The 19,405-nt window shown below is 28.7% G+C and overlaps 1 protein-coding gene across 1 annotated transcript; it reads left to right on the top strand.

Moving 5' to 3' along the window:
• The first annotated feature begins 2,817 nt into the window (after positions 1 to 2,817).
• Positions 2,818 to 16,142, top strand: LOC111028971 (mutS protein homolog 4-like). Its single transcript, XM_022307770.1, has 16 exons — positions 2,818 to 3,053; positions 3,698 to 3,816; positions 3,887 to 4,026; positions 4,115 to 4,305; positions 4,396 to 4,517; positions 5,430 to 5,650; positions 5,759 to 5,950; positions 6,026 to 6,212; positions 6,994 to 7,136; positions 7,259 to 7,362; positions 7,452 to 7,671; positions 7,912 to 8,013; positions 8,085 to 8,198; positions 9,835 to 10,043; positions 11,101 to 11,284; positions 15,820 to 16,142. The coding sequence occupies exons 1-16, from the start codon at positions 2,818 to 2,820 to the stop codon at positions 16,072 to 16,074; spliced, it is 2,739 nt and encodes a 912-aa protein (XP_022163462.1). The 3' UTR covers positions 16,075 to 16,142.
• The last annotated feature ends 3,263 nt before the right edge of the window (positions 16,143 to 19,405 follow it).

Here is a 19,405-nt window from a genome sequence, read left to right as displayed (position 1 = left end):
ACATATTGCCCATGTTATGAAGAAAAATTGTTTTTGAAATTGCATTAATCAGATTAAATAATTAATATAACATTTATTAAACTTTGAAATATGCACCTGCTTCTGGTCTAAACCAAAGACATTTAAGTTGCATTCGTACATAATAAATAATTAATAATATAGGTAAATATACTCCTTTTTAAAATTCATACAATATTACACCTACTACTTATAGTGTTAAAAATAACTCTTATAGGCTGTAGCTAACAAATTGTATCTAGTCCAGAGGCGTTATATTAATTTAATATATGGTTTATAGATTAGACATTATTATAGCTTATGCTTATCGTTTTCTCACAAATATATTACAAATGATGTTTTTTTTTTCAAATATGATTATTTCCTATGTTGGAATGTTGGATGACAATTAATAGTTAAGGTGATAAGATTTACGGTATTCGCCAATCGATTATTTCGTCAAAAATGATTCTTAGATAAATAGAAAAAAATGATGATTATTAAAAATTAGTGTTAATTGTTTACCTATGTGTGTAAGGAAAGTATAACAATTTGTTTGTTTCCCCCAGCGAAAATTCTGAGTGCGCGCCTTTTACAAACTATAAACTAGGTACCTACACAGATATCTGTGGGTACCTAGTAGGTATAGTAAGTGCATATTACAGAGTATACAGATTACAGATATAATTATTAACACATAATACAATCAGTTTTATTGATGATGTCTCTATTTATTTAAATTTTATACTATTATTTTGAAGTGGTAGGTTTGGTTGTTGGTGTAGCTACCTTGGTTGTAAAGACGTCGGAAAGATAAAATAAATAAAAAAATTATTGATAACTGAAAATTTTATTGATGGGTACCTATTACTCATATATTATTTAGAGCTTAGACAATATCAGCCTAGAAATAAAAAAGCCGTAGATTAAAAACCAATAACAGTAACGAGCAGTGTTATACTCAGGGGAGGGGGCTAACCATCGGCGTAATTAGGGAGGGGGGCTTAGAACCCTCCATATGTGTATTCAGCCCCCTATAATATATATTGTACTTATTTTATTATTTACATTTTGTTTTTAATGATGAGTTTATATTTTCATTTTATTGTTTATTTTTAATTTTGATTTTAGAGGATAGTTACGCTAACTGTGGTATAGGTGTGAAGCTCCCAAAGTTATTTTGAAAATTAGTTTTCTAGAACTCTAGCCCCTGTAACTATTAAATCCTAGTTACGCCTATGGGTTTAACTGGCTGAAACCCTCCCCCCATTGACCAAGCAAGGACAATTCATATACGTCTTATCGAATTAGCTATAGGCTATAGCCAATAGGTAGGTAAAGGTAACTAATAATATATATTCTTATACTCTGTTAACGATTAGAATAACGAAACTGGGCGGCGACTAGTGCACAATTCTTGCTCATTCCCACCACAATTCCAGGTTTTCCCAGACGAGGCCTAGCCACATGGTGGGATATGCGCGAACGAATTGCGATCTTATCGTAAATAGAGTATAGGTAGATTGAAATCATTTTTGCAAAAATATTGCATTTGCTTTTATGGTTATAAAAAGTAATCACGCCTATGTATTGTTAATATTTTTAAATAACTATAATGCAAATTATAAGGAACCTTGTTTTACATTTTTAAGCTTTTTGATCTAACAAATAATTTGTTATTGACATATTTAGAAGAAAAAAATCAAAATGAATCAAATACAATCCAAGCTAAGTCGGTCTAACCAAGGTTACTTAATAATTTTTTTCCCCTGATTATTTAAAAAAGTACTAAGAATTTTCAATTTCAACCTTCCAAAAGTAGTAAGTACCAACTAGATCCAATTTGCTTCCAAAAACTACCATCGAAGTTAATATAGTTGTACAAATATTTTCAAATACCTCACCAAAAGTGTATGCAATAATTAGAGTGGACAAAATAAAAATAAAATTGGAAATTCATTCAAGCCCCCCCCCCTCCCCCCATTAAAAAATCCTGCGAACGCCACTGGTAATGAGTTTTTGGTGGTTGATTACGTGATGTCAATGACTGAGTTAAATAATTACCACCCAAAGAAAAACTGAAATGATGCCCCTGTATCTAATATGGTCTTACAATATTGATGTATACTAAATCAATTATAATACTTAATTTATTAACTGTTCTACAGGTGAAAATAAACATTAAAAATGAACGTGGTGAATAAGAATAAAACAGCAACTCATCGAAAAACAACAGAGAATGATTTTCAAATAAGTATATATCAAGTCATATGTACACTTTAACTATATTTATTTCAAATATTGTGAATATGTGACTCATTGTTGTACTTAAGAAGAAAAAAGCCAAATAACAAAAAAAAATTAAAAAATGCAAAAATATATTTTTTCTTTTTTACACCAGTTTAAAAAATGTACCTAATACCTATATTATATATATTTTGCAAGTATGCTTAATCAGCGAATTTACACCCTTTCTATATTGTAAGGAGGTTTGAACCTCTAACCTTCCCTGCACCATGTCTACGGCCCTGGTTACACTCATCATTCTTCAGCATACATGCCATACTATATTACTAAATTTGTATTTGTATTTTGTTTTTGTTATTAACATATAGGTAAGCGTTAAACAGTTAAACTGCAGCAGTAATATCAATTTTTTTTGTTTTCGTTTAAACAGGAAGATTTGGCCAATACAACGTGTCACGGTATAAAACATGTCAATTGCCTAAAAACTTGACAAATAATACGAATCACCAATCTACAAATTTGATTATCGATAGCAGTGTAGTGTACTCTCGTTCAATAAGTAGGTCTGATTTAATGACGCCTGGCAGTAGATACTTCAGGGTCACTGATGGTGGATTATCTGCAGAAACTTCAGATATTGAATACACTCAATCGTTGTCAGCGCCTAGACGAACAGTCCAAAGCGACAATTTTGATATTCCGAAGACGACTGCCAGTCACTGCAATTACGTACCAGAATACGATGTTAGTCAAAAACTTGAAGATTTTGTGGTCAACAGCACTCCCCGTCAATTTATTAAGCCTAAATCGTTTGCAACGACACCATCCTGCAGGTGATGATGTTTAATATATTCTATAACATTTATTGTTGAACGTGAAAAAAAATCCTCTTCCAACATACGTAAACACGACTACAAAAACATTAAACTTGACGTGCGTGAAATTTTCCCCTCCATTAAGTACAATTTATTAGAAATTAGGTAGTAATTTTGGGAATAATTTGCAAATATTTTCAGAATTTGCAAATAGTTTCCTAATCTGATAAATATAAGATTGGGGGACGTAATACATTGCGCTACCACAGTACCACAGATTATTCAAACACATTGATTTTTTGTTATGAATAACTAACACTCGTTCAATTCGTTTAGCATGAATTTGCAGGGCTGATTATAAATTATCAACAAAAAGTTGTGCTGGGGGTTGTCTCACAATAACCAGTGGTCGAAGTGGCTTAAAATAAGTGAAGGGATGCCTTTCATAATTTATATAGTTCTCATACATCGCTTAAACAGTCATCCAAAATAAGTGGAGGGATGCCATACCATCCGACCATCCGTATTTTTGATTAGTTTGGGTTAGGTTTAAAATAGTTTTATATAATATATAGTACACATACGTCCCGCACCTTCTATAAATTATGATATATTATGAAAGCTATTTTCTGAAATAGTGGTCATTATACTTTTAGTGTTTCAGCGGTTTCAGCTGTTGTGAGAAACAAATCCCGTAGCCTACAACTTGCGAAGAAAACTGATAATAAAAGTGAAATGACTAACAGTGTTGTACTAGGTAAAACACATTTTAGATTTAGCTTGATGTAGAAAGTGATGATAAAAAAGTATTTTCAAACTGTTTGCAGTTTTAACTGAGGGCAGAGGTTCCGCTCAAGGTGAGATTGGATTGGCAGCAATTGATTTAAAAAGACCAGTATTGATCTTATGCCAAATTAGTGATACTCAAACGTATATGAACACAATTAATAAAATAAATATTCTTAATCCTGCAGAGGTATTTTTTTTAACCGTTACAGATTATAATCAGTTGATTAAAAAAGTACATAGTATTATTTTGATTATGTGTTTGATAGATTTTAGTTCCAAATACATTTATGGATCAGATGCAAGGTACTATGTTGTACAATACTATTAAAAGTCAGTTTCCATTAAGTGCTATACTTACTGCATCTCGTAAACATTTTTCTGAAAATGAAGGTAAACTTTACCTAAAAAATTCTATTATACCAGAATGCATTTCTACATTAGAACAGGTGTTGCCAAAGTGAGAATTATTTTATTAATCTACTATGCGTCTATGCAATATTGTATATTATAATAATTGACAATTGTTGTATCACCATTTATTTTACAGATTTTACGCAGTTTCCGCTGCGGCAGCATTGTTAAAACACATTGAGTTTAACCATAACGTGATTTTTTCTTCAAGTACTTTGCGAATAGAATACGAAGGCGTTGAAAAGTCCATGTTTATTGGTAAATCATTTTGTTAATTTATTTTGTTGGACACTTCCATCTATGGGCGTTAGACCTATTATAAGAATATATTATGTTTCAAAGTCTTGGTATATTTTATTAATACTGTAAATATAGATAAAAAGTCTGGCTTCTTATAAAAGAAAGACTAGACTAGTTTCTAGGCTTAGAATCAATATTTAAGAAGTTACTAAGCTATCAGGGCGGCCTACTATAAGCCATCTTTTTGTAAAAATATTGCCCGGTACATCGTTTGTTACAGTATTTTACTTTCCCCTGTGTAACTATTATCTAATATACTAATTACTAAAGTTACTCAACTTCTCAAATTTGATTCATACTTCAATCTTGCAAAACTCTAAAGCATAATTATAGAGGAACCAGAATTTTATATATAATATAATATTATATATATATTTTATATAATTAGTATTCAAAAGTTAAAACCTTAAATGTTAATAAACGTTTCATTATTTTTATTGAAAATGCAATAAATGATGTATTATTAAGTATATTATTGTATCTTTTCAAAATTTTATCCACTTATTAAATTAATTCAATGATCTGATTAGTATTACAGAGTGTAATGCTTATAGTTTTTGTAAGTTTATATGGTTTATTTATTCATGGTACTATAGTATAATGTAGTTTGAAATTAAACATATTTATAGTGCTGTATATATTTTAGTTAATTAATCATCAAATTAAAAAGAAAGAATTTCAGTGGGATGGGGTTTTAGTATATACCTTCTATGTTCTACCTTCTACGTCACTGCGTCTTCACAGACAATAAGTTGAGAATTTCATATCAAACCCATTGGCGATTTCTGTTGAGTGGATTTTAGAAATATCATTGATCAAAGTAAAAACACATACATATACACATACATACATTTGTTTTCCCATATGCAGACGCAAATACGGCCTTGAGATTAGAACTAGTATTAAATTGTTCATTAAATGCCAAAAATACACTGTTTGATGTATTAAACCGGTGCGCTACTATTGGAGGTCAAAGAAGACTCCGATCTTCTATCCTACAGCCCTCTAGCGATATTCTGTTGATACATAATCGCCAAGAAGCTGTAGAAGAAATTATAAGCAGCCCAGAACAAAACTTTATTTTACTTAAAGTAATTAATTAATAATTACTTATTAGTATACAATATTCATTTTTTTTAAATATTTAAAATGATAGTAAGTACTTACACAATATTATGATAAAGACATTTTTATTTTAGAACGTAATTCAAAAATTCACTGACGTTGAACAGCTGTATTGGTTATGTACAAAAGTTTCTAAAAATACTCAACAGTTATCTAAATTGCAAGGAAATTATACTTTGTTGTTAAAAACTACGTTAGAAGCATTGCCAGCCCTTGTGGATATTTTAGAACCATTCAAATCTGAATACATTTCTTCTATACGCGAGGTTTGTTTTTCGTTTGTGATTAAATCTAAAAAAGGCAAATGGATTTTATAATGAATATCACTGTTCCTTTCTTAGACATTATCCAATTCTGGATATTCAAAAATGTTAGAAATAATTGAGATAACTATAAATAAAGAGTCTACTAGATCAAAAGGATTTTCACAATCTCAGTTTCAAAGATGTTTTGCTGTTAAATCCAATTTAAATCCTTTACTAGATGTTGCTCGGACTATTTATAGTGAATTAATTGAAGAATTCCATGGTACTTATATAGCTGTATACAAAGGTTGAATAATTATTGATGAGATTGGGGAGGGGTATGGTAACAACTGATAATATCTAAATCCTATTGAAAAAAGTAAGTAACCGCTCTGCTGTACTGAGTGTACCTCGTCACTGAGTAAGTTACGGTAGTCAATATGGTGTTAAATTTAAATTTTTTGGTAAATCATACTTATGAAAAAAGATTCTGAGTGAAAATCGTCTGTCAGCTATAATGCCAATTATATTTTATAATTTATTTATATTGCTGGTATAGTAATTTATTTAACTATTAGTAATACGGTAATTTGAATTAATTTTTGTATAAAACAATGCGTTTATTATATTATTAATCATTATTATATACCGCTTGTCGATATTAAATTCTCAATATTATATTAATATAATGATTTGGTGAACAAGTATCTATGGTTATTCGTTTTTGAGTTTTACCGAAAAACCAAAATCAATTTTTTTCAGAAATTATTTTTGCATAAAAACTCCTATTTTTGTTTTGTTTTATTCGTTTATTTTGATTGTTTAAATTAACCATTTTTACTAAAATAATCGATGTATACTTTTATAATAGGGGTATATTTGAAAAAATGTTTAAGGAAAGAGTTACAATTATTTATTTATTCGTTTTTAGAATGGCTTGAAGGCAAACAGTGGTTAAGCTGCCGAACTCTTTTGCCGATTACCACCAATGCCCAATACCTACTAAATATTGTTTACATACTATTTATATATCGCTGGTTTATAAATACAATTTACTGTTTTAGATAAAGTAAAACTTTTAGGTGAACAATTAGAAACAGAATATTTGTTTCCACAAAATTCATGTAAAAGAGGTTTTCATGTCCAAGTTGAATTAAAGAATATTAAAAATTTCAATGTCAAACACCCTCCGAGCATATGTAAAAATGCAAGTTAATTGCTAAGTATTGTCATAAATAAAAAATAATTTTAACAAATAAAAGTGAACACCTGCAACTATTATATTATGGCTTTCAAGTATACCTATACCAACAAATTGAATTTTTGTAGGTTGAATGCGTAAAAAATATTGTGAAATTTACAACAGAAGATTTATTAGTACTAAATATCCGTATTACTCAAGCGTTAAATGAAGTGGAAATATTGACTAATGCGTAAGTATTAAATGAACTTAAAATTTTAAATGTTAAGATTTTGAATTTTATCGAATTAAAATGTATAATATAATATTTATTTTATTTAGAATATTAAATGAAATGCTAAAAGAGCTTAGAAAGTATATTAGTTGTATATATGATCTGTGTAATGGTATTGCCGATTTAGACTTAATATTTTCATTCGCTCAATATAGTATGCGTTCAGGATTAACTAGACCAAAATTTGGACAATACATGGATATCAAAAGTTCTAGACATCCAATATTAGATTTCATTAATTCAGTTGTACCAGTTGAAAACGATATTGTAAGTTTTAAGATTAATTAAATAATTTACTGAACAAAATGTTTAGAAGTTAAATAGGAACAAACTAATAATTAAAAATTAAAATATTTATGTTTTTGTATTAAATAAAATATACAAGTGAAGTATGTGTTTCAAAGTATTTAATTATTACAGGGAAGAAAATAACTAGATTCGACGATCGACCTATCTTTAATTTTTGATGAAATATCATGTAATCTTAGATTTTGTTTATGTTTGTAGTTTGCTTCAACCGATAGGAATTTAAATATCATCACTGGACCTAATATGGGCGGGAAAAGCATTTATATACGTCAAGTGGCATTATTGCAAATTATTGCTCAAGTAAGTTTAGACAAAAATAAAATGATTTAAATTTTAAAGTACCAACCATTTTAATAAATCTAAAATTTTAGATCGGATGTTTTGTACCGGCAACATTTGCTCAATTTCGTATATGCGATCGGTTGTTTACGAGAATTGGTTTTGGAGACAGCATAGAATCGAATGCGTCCACTTGGGTTTTAGAGGTACCTATTGTATCTTTAATATTCAATGTATATTTTTATGTAAAACTGAATTAATTAATTTTGCATAATGATGGAAGGTTAGGAATAAGCCATAAGGGAACACAAATGCACAAGGGAATACAACATTTATTGTAGTAATCTTATATACACAGAGAATACAATATATGCCTACATATTTTGTGTGTTGTACCATTGAATATTTAATTAGTCGTAACTTGTATGGTTAGGTATACAACTTAAATATTTTTACTAATCTAACACATTTATAATTGATGTGTATTGTGTATGTGTTTATTTTATGCATTTGTATTTAATTGTAGAGTGTAAAAGTGTAATAGGTAGTATAAGTTACGCTCATTGATCTAGTATCTATATGCGAATTAGTGTATTATATTCTAAGAGTTTGTATGGTCGACGGTCGTATACGTATTGTTATTTTATCTTGATAGCTGATAATTTTATTACATAGACATCAAAACAAATATATATATATTTCAATATTTGCCATGTTATAAATGTATAATAATAATTTACGCAGACAATTATTTTTTTATAGGTAGTAATAATAGTACTATCAGTGGCGGCGCGAACTTTTTGAGTCTTTGAAGCAAATTGTACATTTTTAATATTTTTACCACCAACCATCCCCTTTAATACATCAAAATGATAATTTACTATGTTGAAGCTATGAAGCTATGAAGCAATTGCTTCCAATAGTATTATATCCCGCCGCCACTGAGTACTATTGATTTAATATAGTACAATAACTCTATATAAATTACTAAATTATACAAACAACTCAACATTGTCCCTAGTCATATTTTTCTCCGAAAAGTTTTTGTACAAGTAATTTATACACTAAGTGATTATTTTAACGGTTAATAATACTTAAATATTTATTAGTTGATTTTAATTTATGGTTAGTATACTTTATACTTATTATCATCCGTAATCACTTTTTTGAATCCTTAAACTAATTAAAAGGAAACCATAATCGATTATTTTTTTTTTTTTTTATTTGATCCTGAGCCCGGCAACTGTGGCCATTAGCTATTAGTAGGTACTGTAGGTTTTTGTTTTGATGGTTTGTATGTTTTTGGTACGGTAGGGGGGAACACGTGTGTGTTTGTTTTGGCAGAATTTCGAATGGGGCACCCGTAGGTTTCTGCCATGCCCCGGGGGTGGGGGATGGCAGCACTTGCTCTCCGGTCACCGCGACTTGTCCGGAGAAAAATGCCGCCCGGTGGCCGAGGATCGAACCGCGACCGGCTGAGTCGCAGCGGAAGAGTCAGACCACTCGGTCACCTCGTCCCCCAATCGATTATTTTATTATGGGTTAATCGTGTTGTTATTAAAAATTATAAATACTTACTAAATGATTTAGTTTAATAACAAACGAGTAAATAACTTTAAAAAAATCAATAAAATATTTAAATATAGAAATATAGTTCATAATTTTAATGTCATCTATTAGAGTAATATTCTTGTACTTATTACGTTTTTGCTATCTTGGTAGGCATTAATTATTTTATAATTCCTTGAAATTTATTTGATATGGAATTGCGATGTATTACTTATAATTTTGGACATAATAATATATTCATATAATATTTGATATTAAAACTGTATTTTTTAGATAAAAGAATTAAATGGCATACTTTCTTCACTGACAAAACATAGTATAGTCATTATTGATGAATTATGTCGAGCTACTTCTTGCGAAGAAGGATCAACTTTAGCATGGGCAATTTGTGAACACATAATGCAATCATGTGCTTTTATATTTTTTGCCACTCACAGTACTTTTATGACAAAACTTCAAGATTTATACTGCAATGTATTAAAGTAAAAAAACAGTTATACATTTTCATATTAATTCCAATTTTTTTATGAGTGGTTTAAATTAATAACTTGTAGTTTGATTTGAAATCATTCGTATCATAAATCATCAATAATTGTAAGAAGAAATCATCATGGTTTTTTTATATGAGCTTTGTTAAAATAACTACACACACATTTTTTTAATAACTCAGGTATATTTAATATGTTTAGCTTATTTAAATAAATCCTATTTAAAATATTGTCCTTTAAAATGAATACACTATAAAGTGCTCGTGTTTCCAACGAATTTGCAACTTTTGAAAACATATTTGTACTTCATTCAAAGTAAAGATCTTTACTCGGGTCTGTAGCTCTTCCGTTTCAATGCGATGTTCCGTCTGGACCTCTGTGGCTCTGTTAACAATTTGGCACTTTCTTTGAGGGCATGCTTTTCATACTCAATTCGTTAGTTAAAATCGAATGATACCCATACCAACTTCATTGGGTTCATAATCGTCAATAATTTCTATTTTTCTTTCAAACAAGAAAAATGGTATCATCTGTTCGTGATATTGAAGCTCATCCACGATCACCCTCATTCGGGAGCTTGTAATTTGCACCAAAATGAAGATACGTTATTTTCACCATTGCGGATATTCCCTGCTGAAAGTTTGAATTGGTCAAAATGTCTCTAATGACTCTAAGCATTAGCTTTGATAACTATCTTAATTAATTCAAAGTGTCGTTAATGTTTTTAACGTTTTTGAAACAAGAAACACACGAGGTTTCCCCGTAATATTATCCATCTTGAAAATGCAGTTTTATACATTAAGTAGGTAAATCTAACTTTGAACAATCACTATCGTTTGTTAATGACTGGTCTGAGATAACGACTTTAATTGTTTGTCTACTTAAATACAGGAAGTCATCTCTAGTTAATTTTGGTGCGGTAATATTACTTGTCTTATAATTTGGGTATTTTTTTAGCAAACCTCGTATTCTATATTTCTATATTGATTTCATATATTGGAATAATAGAATGACTGTTTTTATTTTTGTATATTATTATACATTATTCTAGTTATCATATGGAGGCATTACCTGCGAGAGATTCTTCGAATGGATTGACTTATACGTATAAATTATGCCCGGGAGCAACAAATATTGATGACTATGGATTAACCTTGGCTAGAGATGTAAAAATGCCAGAACATTTAATCGAACACGCTACAGAAATTGAAAAATGTCTACGTCAAACAAGAACAGTAAGTAAAGTAGCTTCATTGCATTCAATACAATACAGTCTTAATGTCTTAGTTTATTTAAAAACTTAATATATTGCGAATGAGTATTAAGAAGTAACTATAAAGTTAAAGAATTCACAATGAATTATAAATTTAGCTTATTTAATCTATATATCTCTCATATTTTCTATAGACCATTATTATAATGTACTAGCTAATCCCGTGCACTTTGTTACCCGTTAAAAATTCCAACTCTATATGAGACTCGATGATGATAATGCGAGAAGTATTTTATGCCTACCTGCTGTGTATTATTTAAATAATAGGTTTTATATTTATTTTGATTGTGGACACGCCGATGGGTGGCTATAAGTGAAACTCAGCCACCTTGATAGTCAATTTGCAAAAAATCAATTGTATGCATGCTTATACCTGATCTGCCGATGAACCACTGCAGGCAACCAATAAACAAAAAAAAATAACCATTTCTACTAAATATATTTATATTTCGCCTATAACCAATAGCAACCGTATATAAACAAATATATTCTTCGTAAATGGTAAAATCTCTGTTTGAGCAACTCCCCGGGTCGGACCTATCGGGTCGAATTGTGAATCTAAACCGTCCAGGATTGTGTCTTGTTAGATTAGTAAATAGTAAAATAAACTCATGCGGTTTTTCTGGTAACGCCAACAACGGAAAATGGAAAATGAAGTCGTAATAATCGAATAATCATATTTCATATAGATAAAATCTAAATGTTATCTTTTCTATCGACTGTCCCGTTCTAGAGAGGGTATTTACGGCTACAAATAAAATCGAACGGAATAAAAACGATACGAAAATTATCACTTTATAAAATTTAAACTTTATTTTATATAGTGAAACATAATATTAACACCTAATATTCAATACACGACATAATTCTCCATGTTGATCCATATTTTTGGTGTTGGCCATTTTAACAATTAATTATGTCATATGTGTAATTTCATTTTAATAAGCTAAAGCTTGCTGTAGCTTTTTTCAATTCGAAAAAACATTCCGGAAGCCAGAAATTAAATCGTCAAAAAATTTTTAAAAAAAAATTAAAAAAAGGGTTTTTCCAAAATTTTTTCATAAAAACTTTCTCTTGGCAATTACGAACTATTAAAAAAAATTTGAGCCAAATCGGCCCAGCCGTTTTCAATTTATTGATGAATTGTTATACATTTTTGGCTCCATTTTTATATATATAGATTGGAATGAAATCAACTGTTTGTTTTAATAAATGACGTACCTACTACCTAGGTGTTTATTATTATATGCACAATCATATCAATTAAAATATTAAATTTGTTCCAATGATATAAAAAAGAATCTAAATTGTATCAATACAAATGAGATATTATAATCATATTTAAATTTCAAACAAAAGTGATTTAGATATTTAATGACTGAGCGTTAAATTTAGTTTTATAACTAGGATCACTAATATTAACAATATTAGTTAAGTTGTTAATATTTCATCTATACAGTATACTAATAACTAGGGTTCGGGACTTCTTGGACTTAAAATTATCGAAATATGCAGTCAAAATCGTCAAAATATGCTTTAAAATATGCAGCTAATTTTTTATAAAATTTTTTATTGCATCTCCGGACTTCACCATATAGGGTGCAGCGTCGGACAAAAACAACAGCACATCATCGTGTTTTACTTCTTCCGGCCACAGAATATTCATCGATTTATCAAATAATTTGAAAATCGTCGTATGGTTATTGGTTAGCTTTTTCCAACTCTTCTACGTGTAACAGAAATTGTTTGCCGTAATTATTTTCTTCCAATGTATCTACAATGACATTTGCTACATATCTACCGGTTACATCAGTCGTTTCGTCAATGCTAACCCATATTTTTTCCCATCAACGTAATTACGAATTTTGTTTATTGTATTTTTATAGACTTCATCAACATAATCTTTACGCAGAGTGGACTCATGTGGTACTTCTTTTCCTGTATATTTTGTTAGAAAATTTCTGAAACTACAGTTGCTTAATTTATTTAGTGGGATATTGGAGAGGACAACTATGTTTCGCACAAGTCATGTTTAAACGTGCTTTTTTTTGAATGCATTGAAGTAAATACAAACTGTTGTGACTGTTGTGAGGTACTATTAATCCGATCTTCTTGGCGCTTCACTGCTAATTTATGTTTTTCTGTTTTTAAATGTTGTACGACAATAAATCGCCTATCAGCACTTACCTTCGTTTCACATACTTTACAAAATAAAATAATTCCATCCGTAGAAAAAATATTTTTTCCGAATTCGGATATATATATAGATTAATTTTACCATTTATTTTGGGCATTTTTAAACCAGTTTTTAAACACAAATTGATAATAATAAAAAAAATAGCACAGTTATTAAGAAAAAACGTAAACGTGATGATGTGATTAACGAACGAATACGTACTGCTTTTCAAGTTTGAATTTATATTTGTTTCTTGATAATAAGATTAATCTGTAGGAGTATAGGATCCATTAGGTTTTACCACAACTATACTAATTGTCGATATTGTCAATAAAAAGGTTGATTATTAAGCGATAAAGAGACTATCGTCGTAAACAGACGTACGTGTTAGATACGACAGACTACGACCATTCAATTGTGATTTTTCCCGACAATTTTACGTTTATAAATATATAAAATGTGAAATATGCCGAAATATGCTAAAAGTTGCTCAAATATGCATTTTTCTTAAAATATGACGAAATATGCAAAAATATACAAATTCAAACTTAGTATTATTTAATTTCGTAATTTCATAATTTCATAAAACAAATTTATAACTCACTTAGAATAGACTTCGACCACTACAAAAAAACATGCAAATGCAAGAAGTCCCGAACCCTACTAATAACTAATTATTACACTTACCTGAACATAACGTGTTTCACTTCGCACTATTTACCCAACTGTCCATCTATATTTTAAATTAAATTATCTATATACAAATATTTATTTATAAACTGCATACAATATTAGTAGTTAATAGACATGCAATGAGTTGGGGCCGGAGGAGAAGTATTGGCAACATAGTTCCTTCTCCGGTCCTCGATACCATAGAAAAAAAAAAAAAAAAGACATGCAATGAGTAAATGTGATCGAGTACCCATAAAATATATATAAATGAAACAAGACTCACCCATCGGTGACACTCGTAAGAGTGATATAATTACGGCTTTAAAAATCATATTATTATGTCAATACCAAATAGCAGTTAATTCTTATTAATACAATTTTTTTAAAACCTGTACTGAGTATACAATAACTAAAAAGACTGACGTTTTTACTCAACTGGATGATGTGATTGAAGGGGTTTACTTCAAAAATCGAATGTCAATGTTATAAACTAAACACGATGTTTTTTGGGATTAATTATATTACTATGGTCAATTTTCAATGTTATACCTTATTACTGTCCATTTATAATTTAGGAGTTTATTCATAACAGAAGTCAGAAGAGGGATCAAGGCATTAATTAAGAATTTTAAGTCGTCGAGAAAAGAGATTAATCTATTTAAGTGTTACATTTTATCGTTGAAAGCTGTATTCGAAGAGAGTTGGTCATTTCAACTGTTGGATTTAGATGCCTTAGAATATGAAACTTTTGAATTTGTGATCGAAGTTAAGTAGTGCTGCATAATTAAGATTTACATTTTTTACTTGACGGGGGGGGGGGGGAGTTGTGTGTTTTGTCTTGAGGTTTTCTAGTTTGGCGTGTGAATTGTATTTCTTTATACTTGAGAGAGCCTTGGTAGCTACCGGGATGTCATTTAGTGAGTACTTTCAGTGTCATTTAGAATGATCCGATCATTGTTAGTATATGCCTCATAATATAAGATAAGGTAATTATTTGATACTCTTTGTATACATAGTTTTAGTATAGAGAGTGATGGGAAGGTATTATTTTATCTTTGCTAGTAGCGACTAGCGAGTGCATAGTAGATGTATTTGTCGGGGATTAATAATAATTATTAATTAACGAGATAACGGATTCATGCCGTCTTGAGATAAAAACGAGTCGGTATCGCGATTGCGGATACGCAATACAATTTATATTTTAAATCTAATGCATTATTTATATTATTTTTTCAATTAATAAATTTTGATTTTCGTATAAGACCAAGGGGGAAAGTCTATATTTGGTTGAGTAATATATACATTCAAGTTGAAGAGTCATATTACTACGATTTTATTGATATAAATCATAATTTGATCACTGACTGTAAGAATTCATTGGGTTATACGAAATAATGTGGAGCAAAAAATAAAACGTGCATTTAACTACTGAGCAATTTAGAGAGAAATATAATCCCTGCATCAGTTCTTTAACAGGCTTCTGAACGGGTTACCTAAGTCTAAACAGTTTTTCTTATCATACATTTTATTTTAAAATAATATAACGTGTGAATAATTTATGTTTAATATACACAAATTGTAACCAAACAATTTGAGATTGTAATTATTAATATATTATTAGAATTGTATGGTTTTCACGTCATATATAGGTGTTACCAGACAATCCATCAAATGAAGCAGATTTAATTTTGGATAACTGTATTCAAAAGTTGTTAAGCATGAAAGATACAGAATGTCTAGATGTATCCAACTTTCAGTCAGTAGTATCAGAAATGATGAATAAATTAAAAGAAAACAGAAGAAAAAATATTGATTCATTGATGGAATGTATAGATTCCGATGAGGAAATGTATACTCAAAGATCTTGTGATTATAACACATCGTCAACAAATAATTCTAGATAATCAACAGAAAAGCATGTATTTTTTTAAACGTTTAAAGTAATATGGTTAAAAAATATCTTAATAATATTATGCATCTAACTCTTTAAGTTTAATAAGAAAACTTTTAAGTTCTAAATAAAAATAAAAAATGTTATATAATATAGATTGCAGTGGTAGTTAATATTTTTTTGCAATGTTCTTTAAAATAAACTAGATAGAAATTAACTATAAGATAGTACCTAACTATTACTTACTACTAAAGAAAAAAAATTAAAACAAAAAAGGGTTTGCATCAATATAAATATGTTTATTAAAATACACGTGGTGCTTGAGCTCGTTGGGTATCAAGTTTGCTGTAGGTATAGTGAACAGTCATAAAAGCCTTCAATTCCATTACACATTATCCATCGACCACAATATGTATACTGTAACATCACAACTGAATACAAAATTACAAACCCTTATATAGTATGTTTTTTGACAACCTTGATTGCATGCAACCACTCTGGTAATTAGTATGCTCTTCAATCACGCTATTGAATACAATAATGCTGTTCTATTCATTATCTATGGATTGTAGTTCATGTAAAGTAAAGTTTTGTACATTATTAAAAAGACTAGTTTTTTTATCATCTATCTTTATTTACCTATAAAGTCTTTAAATAGTTATAGGTTAATGTGTATTTGGTCAAAACACTTAACATGGTTGATAATAAGTTAATTCATGAACATGACGTATTCATTAGGATTTATTTATGCATCATGAATCATGATCATTAGGTATTTAAAATATAACGTTATCCCAAAAACGAAAGTATAGCTAAACTAATGTCTATATTATAATTATAACGTAAACAAATTTATTTTTAAATGTAGGTTAATAATATAATATAATATAATATAATATAATATAATATAATATAGTATAGTATAATATTATTATAATTGTTTGTGGTCTGTTTTTTCATACCTTTATCATTTCCGCCAAAAGAAATTAAAAAATGTAATTTTAAAAGTGGGAAATTATAGTTAACCACTATGCTGTACAGTATAGCATGAGTCCGTGTACAGTTATTGAGTATGTCACTGTAATGAATGTGTTAAATTTGAGTTCAATGTTAAATAATAGCATACGAGAAACGATTTTGAATATTTAATAACTAAAATTATTGTTAATATTTGTTTAAATATTAAATTTCGTCAAAATTTGAAATTCAAATGTCTATAAAAAAAGTGATGGTAATAATAAATGAATAGTTTTGGTTTGGGTTTCAGTAAAAACTACTAATAGGAAGTTCTCTTTCAATTTTCAAGACTCAACTATAAAAAAGCTGGAAGCTGGTAAGTGGGTCTACAGAGAGTCACTGTTATACACGTGTTAAATTTGAATTCAATGATATTAAACAATTGTAGGTATACGAAAAACGATTCTAATTGAAAACGGTATCTTATAGCCTATAATATTACTAAGAGTATTTGATGATATTATCGTGATTAAAGTAATTTATTTTACTATTTTTAGCTTTAATAATTGAACATTTTATAATTTGTTAACTACAAATTAATTTGAAAATGTTGATAGATTTTGTCAAAATTTGAACTTTAAATATTTATAGAAAATGGTGCCTATATATATATGTATCTTTAATATTTTTCAATTGCTTAAACATTTTTTTTTTGATTCCAGTAATAAAAACTTAGGTAAGGTATGTGGAACGTTAATTAAATTGTCAAGCTTTTTGACTGGGCTACATTTTCTTACCTGGAAATCCAAGCATTGTTACTGCTTCTAAAAGTGATTATATACAGACACAACAAAGTCATAGGTACCTAATAATGAAATAATTTTTAACAAACAGGCATAATTGTAAAATCAATATATTCATCAAATAGCTCAGAATCTAAAAAAATGTGCATTCGATTAATATATTTGAGAGTGACAAAAATTAAAAATCTATTTCACTATCTGCAACTTGAGATATTTAATATAATGTCCTTTATGTGCAACTATGTGGGTTCAAATAAATTAATCTGTTTACAAGATTTGATTGATTTATAGAAATATACATGATATATACAATATAATTATTAATGATTAATTTTAAACTTATATCATGTTTCAATATTTGAACTGTTTAAGCTGTACTCATGAATTAAGCCAAGTTTCCGCTATACCATTTCGTGCAGTAAGTGTTTCGTATATCTGTGAGCGCCTTAGCGGCAATCATGTAAATTCAAATATTATCATTTGTTAACAATCACTATGCAATATCACGAGAGTTAAAGACTATATATTATTATAAACGTTTTACAAAATAACTGTAATCCATTGTAATTTATACATTGATTTGATAATTTAGGTAGTATTCTAAATGTATTGACTATAATGACTATAGGCTTGGTCGGTATTACAGTGTATATTATATTATTATGAAAATGATCACATCCTAACCTAAAATAATCCGTTGTCATCTTCTAAATTATTATTTCATTTGTAATGTAGTTAGGGATTATAGGTATTTTAATTTTGGATTTACCTTTTTCAGTAGATACCTTTTTGGCTGTGACTGTGTATAGGTGGGCGGCCCCCTTTTCGGCCAAAATGTACCCTTCCCTTTTCGGCCAGTGTCCCTTTTCGGCCAAAACTTACCGTTCCCTTTTCGGCCAGTGTCCCTTTTCGGCCAGTACCTACAGTTAAAATTTACAATAATAACAAACGAACTTTTTAATTAAATAAAAAATAAAACAATTGGCAATAAACTGGTATAACATATTATTATTACAATTTATTATATTATATTAGTATTTATAATCAATGTTATCAAATAAATTTATCGAATAAAAATTAATATAGTCATATAATACATATAGGTAATAAGAAGGTATATAATAATAATTATGATAGACGATAATAAAAATATAAATTTATGAATATGTCAAAATATTATGATAATATTGTAGTCATGATTATAGTGATATAGTTGATAATATAAAAAAATTAATATAGTCTTATAATACGTAATAATTACATTAGTTGAAAAAATTAATATAGTCATATAATCCCTATGTAATAATAATAAAATTCACTTTTTATAATTGTATGAGATTTGTTTCACAAATTTGTAACGACATATTTTACTATTTTTATAGTCTTCAATGTAAGCTTCATTTTGTCGTTGCCGTTCCACATTTTTTGCATCACGAGGTGTTTTTATAATGTTGATACTTCTAATTTTTATGTATATATCTGTTTGAACTTCATTAATAAGGNAAAACACTGGTTTATCTTTATTTCCAAAAAACCAACTATGAACGAAATTAAACTTACATTGAAAAGTAAAAATAATAAAAA

This window comes from Myzus persicae, unplaced genomic scaffold (genome assembly GCF_001856785.1).
Source record: "Myzus persicae strain clone G006 unplaced genomic scaffold, MPER_G0061.0, whole genome shotgun sequence".
In the NCBI taxonomy this organism is placed as follows: Eukaryota; Metazoa; Arthropoda; class Insecta; order Hemiptera; family Aphididae; genus Myzus; species Myzus persicae.
Note: the sequence above shows the minus strand (reverse complement) of the source record. Positions and strands in the feature narration are given on the sequence as shown.